Here is a 17495-nt window from a genome sequence, read left to right as displayed (position 1 = left end):
ACAGCTATCCTCTGCCGGCTTCCGTCATAGATTCCCTTTCGGTGCTTCTCTAGCGTGGTCACCTGACACTGGTACGCAAGCGCTGACTGCTTTTCTGAGATGATGATGGCGCTGCTTTATTTTGCACCGCGTGGTCAGGATAAGACCGTCGAAGGATCTCGGCACCACCGAGATCAAGGGGCCCGTCCTTATCCTACAAACTTAAAAGATAAGAAAACTATGCCGGCATACGTCCGGGATGCCGGCTTAGCGTTAGTTTAACTTTATGATGCCGGCATACGTTGGCTATGCCGGCTTTGCCTCCGTTATCTCGGCTAGAGTTGTGTCTCCATGAGCCTATCCGGGGTCATCCCCCCGACAAAAAGGGTGCGTGGGTGAGAGAGAGATGTTTTTTTTCGAAAAAGAGAAACTCCCGGCAATCTCCTCATAATGATACACCAAATTATTTTATTGCAAAATCAAGCTAACAACCAGCGTAGTTCACGGATCACACGACGTGGATACAAAAATCAACCAACGAAACGATATATGATATATCTCATGAAGAGTGTATATGCATCTTGCGATCCATGTGACCATCGAAGCCATATTACTTCCTTTGTCGGTGGGCAGAAGTAGGGACCATAAGCAGATCAAAGAAGTGGCCCCGTAGACAACCTGCAGAAAATCGATAATTATAGATATGTTACAAATAGTTTCACTTTTGCATTTCCAAATAACCCAACAAAAAGAAAAAGAAGAGATTCGTAGGTCCAGTATATCAACATCATAGAGAAACCAATGTACTTCCTCCGTCCAATAAAGGATGTCTTAAGTTTGTTAAAGTTTGGATGCATCTATACACTAAGTCATGTCTAGATACATCCAAATTTTGACAAACTTGAGACATCTTTTGTTGGACGGAGGAAGTACACAGATTTTTTGTATGCACATATAGTTGTTGAAGATCAGTAAGCTCAACCATCCTCTTTGAGATTCATAGGTCCGGCATCACAGAAAATTGAGATTCCAAAACAAACTTGTCAGCAGCCCTGAGATATGAACCATCATTAATTTTTGGACTAAGTGCAACCACAATGTCCACTTATCTTCAGTCGAGCCTTCTGAAGCTGATATTAAGACATCAGCAACACGTTGCACAATGTTAAATAATGATGGATATTGATAAGATAATTGCCCATCCCTGAGCCAAGTGTCCTCCCAAAATCGAGTCCTCCACCGTTGCATATAACAAAATCATTTTTAACTCACATGAAACCTTTTCAATATGGTGAATCAGTCAGTCTAATCTTAACTTGTGATATGTGCTAGAATGAAGGTATTAATTGTGAAGTAGCTCTTGTCACGTACCTTCCTCACTCAGAAGTTTAAACAATCATTTGCTGAGTAAACACTTGTTCTGAGGGCGACAAATGATGTTCCATTTGCTTAATCAATATTTGTTCTTTTGATCATCAGTTTGCCATATGGCGTTGTAGCTTCATTGGAGTATCTATTTGAATAAAAAAAACTTAATGATGAATCTGGTCAACTCCCTACTGTATTTTGTTCACAGCTTTGTCTTGAACGGCACATAGTTCTTGAGCGACAGGGTGATCCCCTCTATGGACGCGACGGTCGCCGCCGCCGACACCACGAAGCACAGCACGCTGATGCTCTGCAGCAGGAGCCACTTCCTGGAGAACCTCTCCACCTTGCTCTGCCGGATGTACATCTCCACGGGGAAGTAGACGGTGAGCGGCCAGAACCCGAGCGCGCCGAGGAGCCCCAGAATGTCGTTGAAGAAGGGCAGCGAGATCGCAAGCACCGTGCTCACGACCACGAACGCCGTCCTCCACACCAGCCTGAACATGTTGACGCTGAACTTGCCGTTAGCCAGGACCGGGTACTCGCGGAGGACGAAGCCGGAGCGCGGCCAGCGGGCCGCGGCCCAGTTCTCGACGGCCGCGTAGATGGGCTGGCAGTAGACCTGGTAGGCGCCCACGAGGTGCACCACGATGCAGACGTTGGCGAAGTCGATGAGCCAGAAGGGCTCGTAGAAGCCGAACCCCGTGAGCATGTTCCCCGGCGCCGCGTTGCCGAAGGCCGAGTAGCCGAGGCAGCCGCAGAGCATGTAGAATGCCGTGGTGGTGGACACGCCCAGCAGGTTCGCCTTCCTCATCGTCTTGTTCTCGGCCGGGGGCGCCTTCACCGTGTCCTGAACAATTTTCCAGGCCACAGATGCCATTAGGACCAGCTAGCTGTGATTAATTAATGATGGTCGTAATTTATACGAGTAATTACTTATGCATACCTGGATTTCTATGAGGACCATGGAGTATGAGTAGGCGAACGCGATGTTGCCAAGAGCCTGCAACGTCAGCCATACCTTCTGGGACGAATCGACAACGTCCACCCCAACTACAGTGCCACCCAAGGTCGTCTTGCCAGTTGGACCTGGTAATTATAATTATAATTGTGACAAAATAATAAGTACTCCGTATACAGAATCGTACTGGCACTACTACTACTCAACAGTGACAGCGTGCATGCATTAAATGCTTTGGTATCTTGCGGGATTTTCTTTCCATCTGAAAAAGGATCTTGGAAGGTTCCCGAATTTAGTACTTACCTGATATGGTTTGTGCCAGGGAGAGGCCAACGCCGATGGTGGCGTAGGAGAAGGACATGACGGCTGCGAGGATGGACAGCCAGGCCATCTCGTGGAGGTTGGGGAGCTGGGAGAAGAAGATCTGGGAGACACCGAAGACGACCATGTACATGGTGGTGAAGACGCCGCAGTCGGCGGAGTGGCCGTTCTTGTGGAAGCAATTGGACTTGTACACAGCTCTGTATATTGATCAGAAATGCCACAACAACAATGAGATCGATTCCTCGGAAATTAACTGAACATTACGCCATGGAAATTCAGAAACGGGGATTCCGACTTACGCGGCACTGATCGACGCTGTAATGGTGTACCCGATTGCGGTTCCAACAAGATTGACATACTGGCAGAGTCCGCAAAACCACACTTGCCAGCCACCTACAACGACGAGCAGAGCAAGGTAAAGATTGTGCGTGAAAATGCTGCCCGAATTCAAGGACAAATCAACTGCTTAATTCTTCGGTCCACGTCTTCACGCAGCAGGCATGGACTAGAGAGTTCTAATGAAGAACGAAAAAGAAGTCTTTGTTCTTCGTGCGGCGTTCGTTACCTAGGTAGGACTCGACGGCCTCCATGTAGGTGTAGTTCCTCTTGCCGGTGACGGGGTTGTCGCTGCGGTAGCAGTCGGTGAGGAGCACGGAGGTGTAGTAGGTGATGACGGCGAAGAGGAAGAGCGTCACCGGCCCGGCCACCCAGCCCAGCTGCGCCGTCGACCAGGGCAGCGACAGCACGCCGGAGCCGATGACCGCCGTTATGATGTGCGCCCCCGCCGTCCAAACCGTCCCTGCTCTCGCCAAAAAATTCGAAACGCTTAGCCGATAAAAACAGAGTAAGATCGAACAACTTAGTCGACAAAACAGAGCAAATTTCGAGAAATTAACCGTCCGACAAAACAAACGCACGCACGTGCCCATCTCCAGCGCGTTAGTGATGCATGTGCGCATGCAAACGATGCGATTGATTTGCGGCGAAGACTAGATAGAAATAGAAAAGAGAGAGGGTTTGAATCTGCGTTTTTTCTTTCTTGCCTGTTCTCTTGGGCTTGCCGTCGTCGTCGAAGGCGGCGTCGTCGCCGCCGCCGCTGATCCGCCGGTGAGGAGAGCGGTGCGGCAGCGCCGCCACCGCCAGTCCCCCGGCCTCGAGGTCTGCCCGCGCCATCTCTCTCAATAGACGGTGAGTGTGGGGAGCCCGCGGCGTGTACGTTTGGGGAGAAGAACGATATGCCAACGCCAATATATTGCCGACCGTGACCTCTGGAGTTCCGGTCCTTCCCGTCTTCCAGTCGAATTTCCAAATCGGGTCACTTTCGAATTAGGGGATATGTAAACCGCGTACGAGTAGACGATTTGTGCTTGACGTGGTCGCTAATTTCAGATTTGATCTCGGCTTCCATCGCTAGGGCCCGCATCTCCCCTACTCCAGCTAATAGTGGGGGGAAGCCTCGTTTCTGTCGGACTAAAATTCAATTCCGGTGGGTTGTGTTTGGCTGGTGATTAAATTTAAATTTAATCTCATTAATGTTTTACCCGTGATAATTTTTTTTTTACTTTAGCTAGGATGAAGGTCAAATTGCTGCCATGCCTATGACCCTTAGGTTATGTTTGCGATTTGTTAACCGGTGTTCTGCTACGAAAGATATGCAAGAGTCTAAATGATAAAATAGATGATCTATCCTTGAAAATTGGATTACCGTAATCAAATTTAATGCCAAATGTTGTAAGAACATGTTAGATAGACACAAGCATTTTGTAACTCACTTTGTACATATTTTTTATGAATAAATTGCAGTAGGTCTTTACTCTTTAGACCTCATGTTTACCTTAAAAAAAACATGTTAGATACTCTATTCAATATGGCACATCTAGTTTACTAAAACAATTCAAGTAATAGGATGTTGTTACTAGGCATCTCTGTTTGAATTTATAAGGCTTGCACATATTTCTAAATCCTCAATTTCATGAAAACTACATCATTAGAGTTGTATTCGGAAGAAGTTTTTAATGATATGCTTGTTGTCATAAGTTTTAAATTAGTGATCTACTACTAATACCTTATATGCCCCTTATATACCCGAATGGCGGGAGTAAACATGACTCATACAAGCGTATGTCATCCGCATTAGTGCAACGCATGGCAACATGTATAATCATGTAATGTGGCATTGAATTCATGGCCTGTTAACCATGTGAGTTAATGGGTTAATTGCTCGCCCCATTGTCACGTGGAATAAATGGCGATGCACGGCAGTTGCATTTGTGTATGTAAGCCATATGCACTAATCGGCAGTTAGCAATCTGATTGCTTGGCTGCTTTGGAAGAGACACGTCAGCTGGAAGCAGAGTCTCATGCCTTTTGGACCGCAACGCATGCACGCACTAGCATTGCATGGCACGTGTGCACGTTTGGGTGATTAGCACGGGAAACTGCTGTGGCGTGTGTTGCTTCGACGAGTGGAATAACGGCCGGCGTCTGCTCGGAGGGATGTGTCTGTTACTCTGTTCGGTAATGTCTCTAGTGCTAACATTATATATATCCCTTCCTCCTGGGAGGAGCACAAGGTGCTGTAAAATCTATGTGTCAGGACTTAAGGATCGTTAGATTAAACTTAATCATGCACTGTCCATCAAAAGAGCACTAACAGTAGAGAGATTAGACGAGATGCAATCATACGTGCGATGGAGGAGGACGCCATGGTCGGAGATGCCGTAGAGGAAGTAGTCGTACGATGGAGCTAGCGACGTCCTTCCGGTCTGTACCGGCACTGCCCGGTCACCGGAGCGGACGTCGTGGTTGGAGTCGATCTTCCCGATGCTTCAGCGCTTACCCAGATCGGTAGGGTCGTTGGGATTTTGGGTTTTGGCGTAGCACTCACGGAGATGGGATGAACCTCGTGAGAGTACCGGCCTTCCCTTTTATATGTAGCGCTGCACATCAGAGGACAGAAACCAAAATTGGTTAGAGCCTCCGATTAAGGCGCGTTTGACTCGGGAATGGCCCGTTGGGGCTCATACCTATCCTCTCGATCAATTTATTTTAACCGAGATCAATTTTCCAACACTATGCTGTCAAAAAAAGTGTGCGCCTCAATATATGTGTCAATAAAATGGCCTGCCTTAGTAAGGAGTGAACAACAACAGCCTAGGCAGTAGAACATTCGGGAGTTGGCGAGAAAGAACCATGCATGGTGACCACACCTCCTTGCAAGTCTCAAATGCAGTAAGTCAGTCTTGCACCGTCCAAACGTATACACATATCTGTAGCGGCAATGTCATAAACGCAACCATTTATGTCATTCTACAAGTACTAGAAAATTACAAACGGTAGCAGGAAAAGACAGGCTTGGTATGCAGACAAAAAGCAATTTAACACCTCCCATTTTTCACCTTAATTAGCATATGTGCATGCACCCAGCTTTTCCACTCGTTCGCTCCACTGTCAAACGGTCGGCTAGGCAAAAAAAATTTACAAAACTGCACCAGCTGAGGAACACACAATTACTCCGTATTCTGGACTACGGAAGCAGAGTCATGCCTCCTGGACTACGGAATTCCTACATTGGTAAAGAATTAGCATAAGAGGAAAGGAAATGAGCGCTTGTATTTCGCTAAATTATGTGGTGGAAATCTGGGTTTAAATTCTAAATTTGCATTAGTACTTACATTTATTTTAATTTATTTCAAGATGATATTTTTCACTGGGAGTGAGCTACCTGCCAATTATAATTATGATGTGCTTGTGTCTCAGATATGCTCATAGGGATATTCAACTAGGAGGCGCTTGTCTCTCACAGAAATAGGGTGTTTGTGCGTTCATACGAACAATTGTTCGTGCGTGTTTGTAGTGTATACATTTTACTGTTTTTTTAGTCAGAACCAAAGATAATGGGAACGGTGGACATTAAACGGAGATAAACAAATAATTCTCTACGGCTTGATTGACAATTCCGTGATACATGACCAATGAATGGAAGGGGGCAGCCGGGCAGGGGCTTCCGTCCCCTTTGACCCGAATATTCCCAGTTGACGCCCCTTGGGGTTTGTTTATCTTTATTTTTGCGTATCACGTGTTGTAACTCGTAGAAAACTCTTCTCCTGATTGATGATAGAAACCCTCCTCTAAAAATGCATAAAAGAACGCATAGAGAATAAGCGGCAAACAGGCAATAATGCAAAGAGAATAAGTGAATGTCTCTGCGTACTGTGCATAGAGAATAATGCAAAGCTTCAATTATACTAGAATCGTATAAAATATGTTCTACGCATAGCACTGCTCAAGTATAATTAGTCCCATAAAACAAACATTGACCTCCGTCCAATGATACCTTGCAAGCTCACCACACGTTTGGTGCACACGTAGAATTTGGTTCGTAAACTTTGCACTAAAATCACGACAAATATTTAGAAATGGAGGAAGTACGTGGATTATATTACGGTTTGAATGCTGCCCACTTGCCCCGAAACGAGGATGCCTTGCAACTTCGTGCACCACATGTTGAGTGCACAGGATTATCGCACAAATAATACATGGATCAGAGAAATTTCAACAGGTAGCTCTCGCATCTATACTGCCCAGAAACATGGTGTCGTCATTAAATAAATGGTCACTTGGTCAGAGTACAAACGAAAGAAATGACTGCCATCTCCAAAGTCCAAACCCTCCAAACTCCAAAGGCCTCGTGCTACACGTCGGCAGCAGGTCCTCTGAAGCAAACTACGGTGCGTGAGTTCCATTTCAGGTCATGTTTCGTCTAAATAAATGGTCACTTGGTCAGAGTACATACGAAAGGATTCTCCCTTTGCCTAGGTACTCCTACCAGAAAAATATCTTGGTCTTGGCCTCTTGGGAGGCGGTTTAAATTTAACGGATATTTGTGCTAACTTCATGAGAATCTTGTAGTACATCGAACTAATTGAAAGTTGACCATCATAATATAAAGCCCATGTGAAGGTCATGTTCATTAGTCAAAGATGATGATGCCCGTGACATTAAATTCGACAAAGCCGCTCATTTGGGACCTACCGAAGCGCTTGTCAAACTGTGACGTGGGACGAGGACTTGTATCGGTCGAGCACTTGGCCCACGGTAGCATTTTCCGTTGCATAATAAGTATATTTTTCTCTACACTTGTTAAAAATCTGAATTGGTGGTCGACACTCAACAAGACTATCCTTTAATGGCTATGGATTCATCTAATTGTCACTTATTTTATACGTATCGCGATCTTTTGACTATTCTTAATTGGTTTTGATGACTTTCAAGGTAAAAAATCAAAAATAATATTTTGGGATAATTCTTGTTTATTAGAAATTTTTAAAAAACATGAGCCACAGATTCTTAATCTTGTAGTGAAGCATGGACATTTAGCTACTCCCTCTGTTCCATAATTCTTGTCGAAATATTACATGTATCTAGACACTTTTTAGGAATAGATACATCCATTTGTGATCAAATTTGAGACAAGAATTATGAAACGGAGGGAGTAGTATATACAAAGTTTGTTATTGTAGTACCGATACTCGTACCTTCACCGATCCATATCTCTTCCAAAAAACAAATTTACAAACAATTCGACCTGGTTAACTGGACAAGGTACGAGTAGACCTTAAGCCCATGACCCCTACCTGGAAGGCTAGAACTGCGAATCTCAACACAGGCGTCCAACATCAGCGACATGTGAAAGAATTCTATCGCGCAACGACGTAAGCACTTATTCTTGTAAGTAGTACTCTAAATACTTGTCGTGGTTTTAGTGCAAACCACGACGAGTTTTTTTTGGATCTCTTGTTTATATCAAGTCGAAGAGGCACCTTTCAACGAGGACATTTATTAAGTATTTTGAATATCCTAACCTTTCAGTCAAGGACATCATGCTTCATTTGGTAAGCCCATACTTACTAGATGGATACAGATAAGTTATTTGCAAAAAAAAAAACTAGGTTGTAACTTGGAAAGGACCAGTATGTGAGAACTTCCTTGCCCTGAGCGTACATGTATAATATTTCTTTCTGTATGCGACATTCGCGCGGCACATACGGCTCGCCACTCCCAAATCCCAATGCATTGTCCCTTAGGTGTTGTCTCTTAGCCCACAATAATGGCTAAGAAACCATATTTTCTCCGTTTCTTTTTTGACAACTTAGCAAGGGTCCTTCCATTTTATTAACTAGAGAGAAAAACTTTACAAGAAACAGAAGGTGCCCCAGGTACACAGGAAAGCGAAAATGAAAAGAAAAAGAACTCAAACAAATGTCAAGCAGATGACTGGCCCGAAGAAAAGAGCTACTCAATATTTCAGGCCGATTTCAGACTTATTCTTCAATTTTTGTAGTGCATTCGGTAACTAAAATAACGGTTGTATTGGTGTGTGAAGTCATATATAATTGAACACTAGATTGTTATGCCAAAGGTATAAAAAAAAAGAAAGCCACCAGTTTCGTAACAAAACATTGTATTGGTTTCAAACAGTTTCTCGTATTCTTGACGAGTAAAAGCAGTACAATAAGTAGTCCAAAAATAACTAACATGAAGATCAAAGACTTTTTGTTAGAACGAAATTTACATCAAACAATTTTCAAAATGGTCGTCTTTGTCTTTGCCCATGCCAACTCCTCAATACAGTATTATTCCTAAGTACTACTTTCATTCCTTATTATAAAAAGTTCTGAATTTGTTCTACGCCAAACTTCTTCGAGTTTGACCAAGTTCGTAAAAAATCCACCATCATATAAACTTTATATTAGTTTTATTGAATCTATCATATACTCATTGGATACTAGACCGAGACAAAATTCATGTGTGGCGGGTGCATCCAGATACGGGTACGGGGACCTAGATTCAGTGACGTAACTTCACCTGATTTTGAGTGGCTGACATGTGGACCAACGGGTTGTGGGACCCATATGTCAGCCACCCAAAATCAGGTGAAGTAACTTCACCGAATGCTTCTCCAACGCATACCTGTCACATATTCACATCACGGCCTGGTTCCTGAATCCTGATGCGGAGATGGCCGCCACCCATCCCAGGCTTCGCCAACCACCGCGCCCTGGCAACAGCCGCGGTCGCATCCCCCACCGACGAACTCGTCCGCCAGCACAACCGCTCTCTCGTAGCTCTCCTCCGCCGTGGCCGCTTGGCCGCGGCCCGTCGCCTCTTCGATGCCCTCCCCGCCCGCTCCGTTGTGACCTGGAACTCGTTTTTGGCGGCGCTAGCCCGAGGCCGCGACGTAGCCGCCGCGCGCGCGTTTTTCGCCTCCATGCCCGTCCGTGACGCTGTCTCGTGGAACACGCTCCTCGCCGCTTACTCCCGCTCGCTGAACTCCGAGCACCTCGCCGCCGCGCGCCGGCTGTTCGACGAAATGCCCCAGCGCGACGCTGTGACATGGAACACCCTCCTCGGCGCCTACGTGCGCCGCGGCCTCATGGTCGAGGCTGAGAAGCTGTTCGACGAGATGCCGCAGAGAAACGTGGCTTCTTGGAACACGATGGTCACTGGGTTTTTCTCAGCTGGTCAGGTGAACAAGGCCCTTGACATGTTCGATGCAATGCCCGTGAAGGACTCCGCATCACTGGGCACGCTGGTGTCGGGGTTTATAAAGAACGGCCGGTTGCACGAAGCTGAGGAGCTGCTGACAAAGCGCTTGAGGGTGACGGACATGGACGAGGCTGTTGATGCTTATAATACGCTGATTGCTGCATATGGGCAGGTAGGGAGGGTGAGTGATGCAAGAAGATTATTCGATATGATACCCAGAGGGCAGTACCAGTGCAAGACGAACAACATGAGGGTATTTGCGAGGAATGTTGTATCATGGAACTCAATGATGACGTGCTATATCCGAACTGGTGATGTTTGCTCAGCTAGGGAAATCTTTAATGAGATGCCGGACAAGGACTTGGTGTCATGGAACACTATGATAGCTGGCTACACCAAGGTTTCAGATATGGAGGAAGCAGAAAAGCTGTTTTGGGAAATGCCAGACCCTGATATAGTTTCTTGGAATTTAATAATACGAGGATTTACACAGAAAGGAGACGTTGAGCATGCCCGGGGATTTTTCGATAGGATGCCAGAGCGTGGAACCATCTCTTGGAATACAATGATATCAGGTTATGAGCAAAATGGGCACTATGATGGTGCGATCGAGCTATTTACAAAGATGCTAGAAGCTGGTGGAACGCCTGATCGGCATACCTTCTCTTCAGTTCTAGCAGCATGTGCGTCACTCCCTATGTTGCGCCTTGGAGCTCAGCTTCACCAACTTATTGAGAAGTCGTTTCTTCCAGATACTGCAACTAGCAATGCACTTATGACGATGTACTCCAGAGGTGGGGCACTAACTGATGCTGAAGCCATCTTCAAGCAGATGCCACAAAAAGATTTAGTGTCCTGGAATGCATTGATAGGAGGTTATGAACACCATGGTTGTGCTACAGAGGCCTTGCAACTGTTCGAAGACATGAGAAGTGCTAGGGTTATGCCAACACATATAACCTTCATTTCTCTCTTAAGTGCATGCGGAAATGCTGGCCTTGTCTCTGAAGGATGGATGGTGTTTGATACCATGATTCATGAGTATAGCATTGCTGCCAGGATTGAGCACTATGCAGCACTTGTCAATCTCATAGGTCGACATGGTCAGCTTGACGATGCATTGGAGGTAATCAATAGCATGCCAATTGCTCCAGACCGATCCGTGTGGGGAGCATTTCTTGGAGCCTGTACGGCAAAGAAGAATGAACTGCTGGCTCACATGGCTGCAAAAGCATTGTCCAAAATTGATCCTGAGAGTTCTGCTCCATATGTTCTGATTCATAACTTGCATGCCCATGAGGGAAGGTGGGGAAGTGCATCTGTGGTGAGGGAAGAGATGGAACAGCAAGGTATTCACAAGCATCCTGGGTACAGCTGGATTGATCTGCACGATAAGGTGCATGTCTTCATCTCAGGGGATACCTCGCATCCCCTTACCCAGGAGATTTTTTCAGTCCTAAAATGTTTTGACATGTCATCCAGAGATTGGAGCTAGACGGTAAGGAGAAATTGTTCTGATGTTCATGTAGAATAAAGAAAAATATTTTGCGGCACAGAAACAAAAGACCCGTATTTCTCTTAATTATTCTTGACTCGTACATATCTCATTTATGTACTACTGTACTCTTTGTATCTGACTGAGATCAAGAAAACATTTAGAATTTGTAAACTACCAGCAAACTATAGCAATCTGTTATAATTGTTGATATATGCATCCTCTCCTAATGAAATATTCAAAACTGGTAAGTTTATGCGTGAACGGCAAAAATACGCTAATTAAATTATTTGTTTTTCGGTTTTTTCCTCAGTGCAGCTGTTTACTGGCTTTTTGTGGCGTGCCAGTTTCACAATCCAAGAAACATAGGGATGAGCCAGGCAATTCAAGTGAGTTTGTGTTACTTCTACTTGTTTGGTACAGGTGTACTTTGATACTCCATCTACTTTTAACTGTTGTGTTACACCAATTCATACATAATGATTCTCTCTCTCTCTCTCTCTCTCTCATACACATGGATCCGGCTGAACAGAACCCACTACAGGTGCATTCAAAGCTTTGCACATAAGTTCCTACATCATTCCGTTTTATGCCTCTTCAATGAGCATATAATGTTACGTGCATGGCTACCTATTTAATGCATGATCTCTCCTCTTACATAGTATTCACTCCTTTCTCCATTCTTGTTGAAGTTTGACCATGTTTATTGATAAAATATCAACATATACAACAGTACCAAGTAAATACATTATGAATATATATATATATTTCATGATCAACCTATTGTTATCGATTTGATAGTGTAGATGTTGATATCTCGATCAATAAACATGGTATGTCAATACATATGTATGCATGAATAAACCAAAACCCTTGGTTCAAAACTATGTCATGAACTTCTCAAGCAATACACAAATAGGTGATTTTTTTTACCCCAAAACGACTCCAAAAGACCAAAACCTTCCTCTCCCGTGAAACCTTCCTTTCTTGGTTCTACAATTATACTACTAGTAGTATAGATGTTGCTTATCCTCCGTTTTTATGACTGATGTCATCTATAGGCAATGTGTTTTTCTTCTTTTTTTGACACAATCTATAGGCAATGTGCATTGGCAAAAACCTGGCATGAATGGTTATGAAAGTTGGTACTCTGTTACTCGTCGTGCATCAGTCTTTACATGTCCAAGAAGTTTTAATAGTTTCTCTGGAAAATAAAACATGCAAAATGTAGCCAAAAAGTTTTGATTAGTCATTAATCCATGCTCTTCAATGCACAAACCCCAAGGCGCGTTCGTCCATTACAAATACTATTAGCCAATAATTATTACCGCGCAGCCAACCCCATCATTACTGCGTTCTCTGTAACTCCCGATCCATTAGCCACTCTTTGAATTAATTACTTGCATGATTTTTAATATTAGCCGTTTCCATGTACTGATATGATGATTTAAGAGCTGGCTTTGCCTTCCATCTATTATATATATTTCTGCCTGCCACCATCCTAGTCTCTCTAGAAAGCATGGATTCCAACCAAGAACATAGGCAAGCTTTTTGGTTCTTGATTGTCAATATGGTTGCGCAAGAATACTAGTGGTAGTTTTTTGCAGGAAGATAATCTGGTAGTGAGCAGCCTACATCGAAGAATTGACATACATTTGTTACTTACTGTATTTGGTTAGCCAATTTTTTTAGTTCTAGTAGTTTTTAGCAGGAAGATAGTGCTCAGCGTACATCAAGAAGTAGTACGTCAATATTGTTAAGTTGATCTAGCTTTCTTGCATGCACCAGCTCGTGGCCTTATTGGCCAAGTTTTTGGCCTGATAGTTACCTGCTTGAAGAGGAGGCACTCCTTTCCAGTCTTCCCCTCCCAAGCTCCTATTGCCAACCATTATGCTCTACTGGATCCACAGTTACACATAGCAGCGATCTGCAAGGTATGGTCTGTTCTTTCTCTTTGAAATGGGCAATACTTTATAAAGCTATAGAGCTTGCAGCTTATTGCTTGTTCGTTGCAGCACAGGCGAGCTTGATACCATCTTTGATGATGATGTGCTGAAGTACTGGGACGATATGGAACAATCTGAGAGCAAAAGAGAAGAGAGCGAGAAGGGGTTACCGATAATATGTTGTAGTGATGAGATAGGAGCAGCCTTCCACACCAAGAGAGGAGATCGTGTTAGACCAGAGGAGAAGGTTTTGACGTTCAAGCTTGTGTCACGGTACTTCCACCTGCCAATTGTTCAGGCAGCTCGAGAACTGAATGTCGGGCTCACGATTCTGAAGAAGAAGTGCAGGGATCTGGGGATCCCTAGGTGGCCACATCGCAAGATGAATAGCTTGCAGAATCTAATTAACAATGTCGAGGCCGGTTCCTTCTTCATCCACAGCAGTTTTCTATCTCTAATTAATCAGCCAGCACTTACATCTGTTTTGGCGTGTAATCATCTGTGATGTTGGTCATGGTTGCAGGTCCTGAAGGAAGCAGGAAAGACAAACGACGACGAGCAGCTGAAGGCGATGGTAGAGATGCTGGAGCAGGAGAGGAGGCTCCTGGAATAGAAGCCATATGTTGAGATGAAGGAGAAGACGAAGAGACTTAGGCAGGCCTGCTTCAAAGCCAATTACAAAAAGAGACGGCTCTTGGCTCTTGAAGCTTGAGAGGCATGAAAGTATTACTGATGGCCAAGCGTCTCGCATAAGACAAAATATAGTGCAAGTATTACTCTCATCTTTCATCATAAGAATCTACTCCTGTCTCCTATATTCAGTCCGGTCAAGTTTTATTATATACCGAAAGATGCTACATGCCCAAGATGTTTTGCTGTCTCTAAGAAAAGATGTTTTGCTCTACTTATGTTTACTTGTCTCAGTTTTCGCTTTTTAACCACGCATCCTCGTTGTCTGGGATTCTGAACACAAGTTTTGTTGGATTATAAAAAGCAGAATTGGGGTAATAACTACTGCTTGCAGGAAACAAAGCACTAGTACTGCCAAAGCTGTGAGGTATTGCTCCGTCTTATAATTCTTGTCAAATACATGTGTGTAGACACTTTTTAAGGATAAATACATTCATATTTGGATAAATTTGAGACAATAATTATGAAGAAGTTCCTTGCAATTCATTTTTACATCAAAGCTATGCTGTCGTTCTACACTACATAATTCTACTGTCTGGAAGTTTCAAGCAGTAACCATGTCTGTCCGCGCGGCCGTGTCCCGCTGCTCCTTGCCAATATCAACGTACTCCGACAAGACCGCCCTGAACTCATCGCCGGTGAGCGTCTCCTTCTCCATGAGCACGTCCACCAGCTGGTCGATGGCCGGCCGGGTCCTCCTGATGTGCGCCTTGGCAACCTCATACGCCTCGTCCACGATGGCCTTCACCGTCCTGTCGATGTCGGCGGCGAGCCTCTCAGACATGGAGTTCCTGGCCATCATCCGTAGCACGACGTCCCCGCTCCGCGCGGCCTGGTCCGTCAGCGCCCACGGCCCGATCTCCGACATGCCGAACGTGGTCACCATCTGCCGCGCCACCTGCGTCACCTGCTGCAGGTCCCCCGCCGCGCCCGTGGTCACCTCAGGCTCGCCGAAGATCACCTCCTCCGCTGCGCGGCCGCCGAGCCCGCCCACGATCCTGGCCAGGATCTGCTGCTTGGTCACCAGCGCCGGGTCCTCGCCGGGCAGGAACCACGTCAGCCCCCGCGCCTGCCCCCGCGGGATCAGCGTCACCTTCTGCACCGCGTCGTGCCCCGGCGTCAGCGTCCTGCATCAAACAATTCTGTTAGTATCACCGTGAAATAATCGTGTACGGAATGAGACGAGGCATGTGTGGATCTAGTTACGCGCAGACGGCGTGGCCGATCTCGTGATAGGCAACGAGCGTCTTGCTCTTTCCGTCGGTCATGCTGGTGCCCTCCAGGCCGGCGACGATGCGGTCGGTGGAGTCATCGATCTCCTTGACGGAGATGCGGTCCTTGCCGCGGCGGCCGGCAAGGATGGCGGCCTCGTTCATGAGGTTAGCAAGGTCGGCGCCACTGAAGCCCGGCGTGCGCATGGCCACCACGCCCAATGACACGCCCTCGTCCAGCCTCTTGTTGGCGGCGTGCACCCTGAGGATCTCCTCGCGGCCACGCACATCAGGGAGCCCCACGGACACCTGCCTGTCAAAGCGGCCGGGCCGGAGCAGCGCCGCGTCAAGGATCTCCGGCCGGTTCGTGGCGGCAATCACTATGACGCCTGTGCTGTCTCCGCTGAACCCGTCCATCTCGGTGAGCAGCTGGTTCAGGGTCTGCTCCCTCTCGTCGTTGCCGCCGCCGATGCCCGTGCCGCGCTGCCGCCCCACGGCGTCGATCTCGTCCACGAACACCAGGCACGGCGCGTTTGCCTTGGCCTTGGCGAAAAGGTCGCGCACCCGAGACGCGCCCACGCCGACAAACATCTCGATGAACTCCGACCCGGACAGCGAGAAGAAGGGCACCCCGGCCTCCCCCGCGATGGCCCTGGCCAGCAGCGTCTTCCCCGTGCCCGGCGGGCCCACCAGCAGCACCCCTCTCGGGATCCTCGCGCCCACCGCCGTGAACTTGTCCGGGGACTTCAAGAACTGCACGATCTCCTGGAAGTCCTGCTTCGCCTCGTCGACGCCGGCCACGTCGTCGAACGTGACGCCCGTGTTGGGCTCCATCTGGAACTTGGCCTTGGACCGGCCCAGCCCGAACGGCAGGCTCGGCCCGCCAACGCCGCCGGGGTTGTTCGTCCTCGACCGCAGGAAGAGGGATGCGAGGAAGAGGAGAGGGAAGCCGAGGTTAAGCAGGAGGCCGAGGACGTCCAGCCCAACGTTGGGCTCGGGCTGTTGGGCCGCGAAATCGACGCCCTTATCCCGGAGCTTCCGGACCAGCTCGGCGGGGAGCCCCGGGAGCTGGACCTTGACGCGGTGGGCTCGAGCCAGCACCGGGTCGTCCACCTCGGCGACGGCCACGGTGCCGTTCTGGAAGAAGAAATCCACCTTCTTGATGGCGCCGGCGTTGAGGTAGTCCAGGAACCTGGAGTAGGACATGCGGCTTGATGTCAGCTCCTCCGGCGCCAAGGTCGGCGGCGGCTCAGCGCGTGCGGTCTGCTTTGTCATGGCGAGCCCGAGCCCGAGACCGGCTGATTGGAGCAGCCTCCGCCTGCTCTTGGTGGGAGGCGGCGCTTGCTTGGAGACAACATCCTGCGCCTTGCAGACGGGCAGGTGGCTCGTCGTCGTCAGCGACATGGCCGTCGTCGGCCACATGCCTGCTATAGAGTAATTCAATGAGGCAAGGCAAGTACTCCTGCTTGTGTCCTGTTGTGTACTGAATACTGAGCAGAGAAACCGCAGTGTCGATGTCGTGTTTCTGCTCTCTGATTTTGGAGGGAACGTAACGTACGGCGAGTCCGTGTTTAAATAGCTTCATGCCAGTGTGCCACGGTGACGACACAGACAGACAGAGGCTGATGCAGTGTCATCTGTTCACGTGGAATGAAGCAATTTTGGATTACTCCGGTGGTTTCGTGGCGGAACTGGAGTGAGCTTTGTCGTGTTCGACTTCTCGTAGGATCCGGAGACGACGGCGCTCGCCTAGATGGAGAATCCTGGTCCCCAAATCGCGTCCGGTCACGGCCTCGCACCGTCGCTGTCTTGATCCTGCCGGTGGTAGTGACTAGTGAGTTCAAGCCGCGTCCGGTGGGTGTTTGTTGACTGTTCGCGTCGCGCTGCCGCACGCACACTTGGGCTCGTCCTGCCCGTGCCGTTGTACACTTGTACTTGCACATGCCACACGGGACATGTCGACGCATCAGCCG

At 47.3% G+C, this 17495-nt stretch overlaps 4 protein-coding genes across 5 annotated transcripts; 2 read left to right on the top strand and 2 right to left on the bottom strand.

Moving 5' to 3' along the window:
• Positions 1–1195: 1195 nt before the first annotated feature.
• LOC100835990 (amino acid permease 8) lies at positions 1196–3894 on the bottom strand. The gene is made up of 6 exons (XM_014900367.2): positions 3676–3894; positions 3198–3431; positions 2932–3025; positions 2612–2829; positions 2294–2436; positions 1196–2197 (listed from the first exon to the last, which is right to left on the bottom strand). The coding sequence occupies exons 1-6, from the start codon at positions 3803–3805 to the stop codon at positions 1550–1552; spliced, it is 1467 nt and encodes a 488-aa protein (XP_014755853.1). The 5' UTR covers positions 3806–3894; the 3' UTR covers positions 1196–1549.
• Positions 3895–9592: 5698 nt separating this feature from the next.
• On the top strand, positions 9593–12071 carry LOC100835683 (pentatricopeptide repeat-containing protein At1g62260, mitochondrial). Of its 2 annotated transcripts, none has more exons than XM_024458012.1 (2): positions 9593–11678; positions 11989–12071. In XM_024458012.1, the coding sequence occupies exon 1, from the start codon at positions 9645–9647 to the stop codon at positions 11673–11675; it is 2031 nt and encodes a 676-aa protein (XP_024313780.1). In that variant the 5' UTR covers positions 9593–9644; the 3' UTR covers positions 11676–11678; positions 11989–12071. The 2 variants fall into 2 exon arrangements, with proteins under 2 accessions (XP_024313780.1, XP_014753167.1); XM_014897681.2 differs by having other exon boundaries at positions 11994–12061.
• Positions 11994–14529, top strand: LOC104581604 (protein RKD1). The gene is made up of 5 exons (XM_014896257.2): positions 11994–12098; positions 12208–12219; positions 13464–13609; positions 13696–14039; positions 14145–14529. The coding sequence occupies exons 4-5, from the start codon at positions 13746–13748 to the stop codon at positions 14232–14234; spliced, it is 384 nt and encodes a 127-aa protein (XP_014751743.1). The 5' UTR covers positions 11994–12098; positions 12208–12219; positions 13464–13609; positions 13696–13745; the 3' UTR covers positions 14235–14529.
• A 145-nt stretch (positions 14530–14674) lies between these two features.
• On the bottom strand, positions 14675–17080 carry LOC100834087 (ATP-dependent zinc metalloprotease FTSH 6, chloroplastic). Its single transcript, XM_003564001.4, has 2 exons — positions 15518–17080; positions 14675–15438 (listed from the first exon to the last, which is right to left on the bottom strand). Exons 1-2 carry the CDS (start codon positions 16942–16944, stop codon positions 14856–14858), a joined length of 2010 nt encoding a protein of 669 aa, XP_003564049.1. The 5' UTR covers positions 16945–17080; the 3' UTR covers positions 14675–14855.
• Positions 17081–17495: the final 415 nt, after the last annotated feature.

Source organism: Brachypodium distachyon, chromosome 1 (genome assembly GCF_000005505.3).
Source record: "Brachypodium distachyon strain Bd21 chromosome 1, Brachypodium_distachyon_v3.0, whole genome shotgun sequence".
In the NCBI taxonomy this organism is placed as follows: Eukaryota; Viridiplantae; Streptophyta; class Magnoliopsida; order Poales; family Poaceae; genus Brachypodium; species Brachypodium distachyon.
This window is presented reverse-complemented; position numbering and strand designations above follow the sequence as displayed.